The 5807-nt window shown below is 63.5% G+C and overlaps 1 protein-coding gene across 1 annotated transcript in view; it reads right to left on the bottom strand.

Annotated features, from left to right (window-relative positions):
• LMNB2 (lamin B2) overlaps positions 1-5260 on the bottom strand; it is a 25381-nt gene extending 20121 nt beyond the window's left edge. Inside the window, exon 1 of the mRNA XM_017507468.2 lies at positions 4978-5260. Coding sequence (XP_017362957.1) covers positions 4978-5241 — 264 coding nt within the window. The 5' untranslated portion in view covers positions 5242-5260. The remainder of the gene's footprint in view (positions 1-4977) is intronic.
• Between the last annotated feature and the right edge of the window lie 547 nt (positions 5261-5807).

The raw sequence follows: 5807 nt of genomic DNA, 5'->3' as shown, positions 1-5807 counted from the left end.
AGCACTTTGGGAGGCCGAGGCAGGCAGATCACCTGAGGTCAGGAGTTTGAGACCAGCCTGACCAACATGGTGAAACCCCATCTCTGTTAAAAATACAAAAATTAGCTGGGTGTGGTGGTCCAAATCTGTGATCCCAGCTACTTGGGAGGCTGAGGCACGAGAACATCTTGAGCACGGGAGGTGGAGGTTGCAGTGAGCTGAGATGGGGCCACTGTACTCCAGCCTGGGTGACAGAGCGAGACTCCGTCTCAAAAACACAAACAAAAACCTCGAGGAGAAAAAGATGAAGATAATCCGTGACACGGGCAGACTGCATGCACCTCACAGTTCCATGTGGTGTCATTAACAAAGTTTCACTGGCACACAGCTGTGCCCATTTCTTCCCCTACGGTCTAAGGCAGCTTTTGCGCTCTGGTAGAGCTGAGTGGTTCAGACGGACACAGTCCGGCCTGTTTCAGAGAGAGGCTGCCGAGCGTGCCTGGTCTGCGGCACTCTCATAACGAGGCGAGTTGTCGTGCGGAGGCGGGGGCGCCTCACAAAGACCCTTTCAGCCTGCGGAACAGGTGTGCTGGGGCGGAACCGCCCTGGTGCTTAGAGGCGCTGCAGGGGCTGGGGACGGGCTGGGCCTTCTGTTCATCTTTTATGGCATCCAGCAAGTGCTGGGCTTGAGGGATCCCAACAAATGGGCCTGGCAGGGGTTCAGGTGACCTGAAATGGCCTTTGCCTGGGGTCCCCCACACGCTCAGAGTGGCACACTCGGCTGGCAGAGGTCACGGGGGTACAAAGCTGCCCAGCTGAGAACTACGGTTCCAAGGGGCAAATGCAAACACTGGCTCGGGGTCACTTCCAAAGCAGATTCCAGCCTCCAAGCTTGCCCGGCCCCCGCCTGCTGGAGCTTCCTGGGCCACCTCCAAGGCCCCCCGCACGTCCCCGCAGCCCCAACCAGCCAGGGGACACAGGGGCGGGGGAAGGCAGAAGACCCGAGGCCAAGTCTCCTCCCTCTGGAACACAACGCCTGGCAGGGAGTACCTGGAGTACCTGCCTCTCCCACACCTGGACACAGGCCGCCCCGCCACCAGCACGCAGTGATCCCTCTTCAACAAACACCCATCTGGCCAGCCCCCACCCCACCCTTCCCCAAGCCCTCCAGCGACGCGTACATGGCGATTCATCCATGCCACCAAAAGACACCTTGCTGCGTCACACGGGAATGTGGAACCCACGCCCAGCCCTGGTTGTGCACAAGTGTGAAAGGGAGCGCTCATGCCGGCAGGAAAGAAGTGAGCAAGATGTGTGTGGGGACCTCGGGGACCGCCACATACCTGGATGCTTTGCGTTGTGTTATGAGCCTGAGAAAATCTGAACCCAGTCCCTCCTGCCTCCCAGCAGGCTGCTTGGCCTGGCCACAGATGCCATGGGAGCAAGTCATCCTCCTGGGGGCCGGGTCATCCTCCTGGGGGCCGGGTCATCCTCCTGGGGGCCGGGTCATCCTCATGGGGGCTGGGTCATCCTCCTGGGGGCTGGGTCATCCTCCTGGGGGCCGGGTCATCCTCCTGGGGGCTGGGTCATCCTCATGGGGGCTGGGTCATCCTCATGGGGCCGGGTCGTCCTCATAGGGGTAGGGTAGTCCTCATGAGGGCCAGGGACCAGGTTATTCTCTTTTCGGGGTGCTGAGCAGCACCCCAGCATCCAGCCATTCTATGCCAATGATGTGTCTCTCCCAGTGTGACAACCAGAGGCATCTCCAGCCTTGGCCAAGCGCCCCCAGGGCAGAGCCCGTCCAGGTAAGAGAGGCCCCGCTGTCCAGGTGACCTGCATGCTCTGAGGCATGACAGTCAACGTCCCTCCTCATCAGAGCTCCCTCCCCCACCCCCATCCTGCCAGCCTGAGCCTGAGGCTGCTCCCTGAACCCCACCTGGCCCACCTGTGTCCAGAAAGCCCCCAGCTATTCCAGCTCACCCCCTCCGTGAGGGCCCACATGATGCCCCCCTACCAGCGGCCCCTCCCTCAGCAGGTTCCCCGTTCAGTTCCCCACTAGCCGGGTTCCTGGACCACTAGTCCCAGGTGAAGCTTCCAGCTGTCCCCTGCCACGTGCCCTGCAGACATGGCTCATGGCGGGGGAGGGCAGTGTGTCACCTGCTGAGCGGCTGCCTTCACCGGAGTCAGGCATGCATTTCACCCAGCCTGAGTGAACTGGGCTGGAAAGGACGCTGCTGGGGCCCCGAGAGGTGGCTAGGCGGGGCTTCCTCTAGGGCACCGGCCGTCCAACAGGGCGTCCCTCCCCAGCACTCACCAGGCCCCGCACCCCCGAAGCTCCCTGCAGCTGTTTGTCCCACTGATTGGCAGGTGGGACAACAGAGACCCAAGACAAGAAGCCAGGTCTAACCCTGCACACCGCAGTCCGCAGGCGGCCTCTAAGTTGGGACAATTCTGTCCCCACTGGACATATGACAAGATGGAGGCTCCAAGAGACACAGGGCCTGCCCAAAGCCACACCGATTGAAAAGCAGGAAACCAGCCGGGCGCGGCGGCTCACGCCTGTAATCACTGCACTTTGGGAGGCTGAGGCAGGCGGCTCACCTGAGGCCAGGAGTTTGAGACCAGCCTGGCCAACATGGCGAAACTTGACTCTACTAAAAACACAAAAATTAGCCGGGCGTGGTGATGAACACCTGTCGTCCCAGCTACTCGGGAGGCTGAGGCGGGAGACTCGCTTGAACCCGGGAGGCGGAGATTACAGTGAGCCGAGATTGCACCACTGCACTACGGCCTGAACGGCAGAGAGAGACTCCATCTCAAAAACAAGAAAAGCAAAGCAGGGGACCCCACCAAGCGCTGATGTTCCCTCTACCTCCCTGAAGGCACCGGCTACATTCTTTCAGGTTCCCTGTCCCCAGGGCACTGTGACAACAGAACCCACAGGGAGCCACCAGACCAAAGTTTAGTTACTGTGGCCCCACACACAAGCAACAGGCAGGTGTTACAATCACCCCATTCCAAAGGTGGGGCACTGAGACCCACAGAGGGCAAGTGACTAGCCCAAGGTCACACAGAGGGTAAGTGGCTCCCAGAAAGGACCCGAGCCCCTCAACAAGCAGCTCTTCTCCCAGAAGCCACCACGTCCTCCCATCTCCAGACAGGCAGGTGGGGGCTGAGAGCCACATATCCCGACTTCAGCACCCGGCTCTCCCAACAGGACGCTGGGACCTGGGGACCCCAGGACCCCAACCCATGGCAGGAACCAAGTGGGTGCTCCTGGCTGCCCCCCATCTGTCGTTGGATTGGGCATGGCCAGTGGGAGGGACAAAGAGCCTCCCCAGGGTTAGGCAGGTGGCCAGGACAGATTGCACCCAGACCCCACGACACCCGCCCTCACGTCCCCTTGGCAGGCCGGACTCGCCAGCCCCTTCTTCAGTCTGCACCGAAGCCTCCAGGCCCACTCAGAACCTGCAGTTTCCACTGCACCCACGACCTCCAGTCTCCCCTTCCTTCACATCCCCTTGAGGGCAGAGGCTGCCAGGCCGCTGGTGACCCCAGGGTACAAGTAAGGGCCTCCCAAATTTCCCATGGGACCCCAAGGTATCGGAACCTCTCCCTCGGCCCCCTACCCACCCCTGGCCCTGGTGAGAGATGAGGCGCCTGACTCCAACCCATCACCAACCTCTCCTGGATTCATCAGCCAACTCCCTACAGTTCCAGGGAGAACTGAGACCACACGACTCACCCCGGAGACTCCAGAAATACCCCCCACCCATTCCCACCGCATCGTGGGGCTTCTCAGAGGGCCTGGGCCCCCCCAGTCTCCTTGGAGCCCAGAGACCACCCCCATTCCCCCAGATTCACCACTCACACCCCCTCAAGTTGGGGGGGGGGTCTGCCAACTCTCCTTGGAATCCTCTGAGGGTCGAGGCACATAGAGGCTGCTACCCAATACACAGGGAGCCCCCAAATCCCCGGGACCTCTCTTTGGTGGGGAACCCTAGTCGGCACCCCTCATGGCCGCAGTAAGCGCCTCCCACGGAAGGGTCCCCAGAGCTAGCTGGAGGCCCCTCTGCGGCCCTCACTCAGGAGACCCCCTCCACAGGTGGGCCATTCCTGGTCTGCACTCCTCAGAGCCCTAGAAACCCTCTGGGAGCCCCTGAGAGAATGGGCTATTCCCGTCGGTACCCCCTAAGGGGCCCCCAGGATCTCGGAAACTGTGGCAGGCAGAGCCTGCCCAGCGGGCACCTCTCACACAGGTCCCCCAACCTCCCCCACCCCATCTCCATGGACCCGCCATACCCATCCCTGCTCAGAGTACCCCGCGATCGCGCGCCCCGCGGTGGGCAGGACCAGCCCGGCCTGCACCCCTCATTCAGGGCCCCCTCTCAAACCCCTAGAGACCCCGAGCCGGGAATCGTCCAGGATCCCCCGCGATCGCGCACCCCGCGGTGGGCGGGGCCTGGCCGAGTTGCATCCTTCACTCAGGGACTCTCCGAATCCCAGCGGAGATCCCCGAGGCCGGACCCACTCCGTCTGCTCAGGATTCCCCACGACTCCGAGCCCCGCGGTGGGCTAGGCCTAGCCCAGCTGCATCCGTCACTCAGGGGCCCCCAAACCTCCGGGAGACTCCCGAGCCGGGACCCGTCCCCGCCTGCACCCCCTTCCAGGGTTCCCGCGATCGCGCACCCGCGGCGGGCCGGGCCTGGCCGAACTGAACCGCTCACTCAGGGGCCCCTCGAAACCCCCTGGAGACTCGAGACCCGGGCCCGTCCCCGTCTGCACCCAGGGTGCCCGCGATCGCTAACTCCGCGGTGGGCGGGGCCTGACCGAGCTGCACCCCTCACTCAGGGGCCCCCCAAGAACCCCGCGGAGACCCCCGAGGTCGGGGCCCGTCCCCGTCTGCACCCCCGCCCAGGGTCCCGGCGATCTCGCGCCCCGCGGTGGGCGGGGCCTGCCGGCTGCACCCCCGCCCGGGCCCTAAGCCCCGGCGCCCACCTCGCGCGTGGTCACCTCCTCCTTCTCTGAGATCTTGAGCAGGAGCCGATCGTTCTCCAGCTCTAGCGCGCGGACGCGGTCGATGTAGTGCGCCAGGCGGTCGTTGAGCTCGCGCAGCTCCTCCTTCTCCTGCAGCCGCGACAAGCGCGTGGGCGACAGCGGCGTGGCGGGCCCGCCCGCGCGGCCGGTCAGCGGCGTGGCCATGGTGGCGGCGGCTCGCGGCCTGCGCTGCTCCCGACGGCGGCCGGGGCTCGGCGGGCTCATTCAATCCGCGCCGCCGGCTGCAAGATGGCGCCGCGCCGCGCCGCGCCCGCCGCCCGCCACCGAGGGGCAGTCTGGGATTTGTAGTCCAGCCGCGGGGGGCGCGCGGGGCACGCCGGAAGTTGAAGTCTCCCGCCCGCTCCCGCTTCCCAGTGCCTCGTACTCCAGAAACATCGCCTGGCTGCAAACTCCCAGCTCCGCAACGAGGAAACAGCATTGAGTTGCTGTCTAGTGCCTCAGTTTCCCCACTCATAGAACCTCAAAACGTGCTCAAAGAGCCAGACACAAAAGGCATATAGGGCCGGGCATCTGTAATCCCTGCACTTTCGGAGGCCAAGGCCAGGGGATCACTTAAGGTCAGGAGTTCGAGACTAGTCTTGGCCACATAGGGAGCTCTCACCATCTCTACTAAAAATAGAAAAATTAGCCAGGCACGGAGGCTCGCGCCGGTAATCCCAGCTACTGGGAGGCTGCAGCAGGAGAGTCGCTTGAACCTCAGAGGCAGAGTTTGCAGTGAGCCAAGATCGTGGCACTGCACATCAGCCTGGGCGACAATGGGAAGCTGTCTC

The sequence above is a fragment of the Cebus imitator genome, unplaced genomic scaffold, assembly GCF_001604975.1.
Source record: "Cebus imitator isolate Cc_AM_T3 unplaced genomic scaffold, Cebus_imitator-1.0 Scaffold375, whole genome shotgun sequence".
NCBI lineage: Eukaryota > Metazoa > Chordata > Mammalia > Primates > Cebidae > Cebus > Cebus imitator.
Note: the sequence above shows the minus strand (reverse complement) of the source record. Positions and strands in the feature narration are given on the sequence as shown.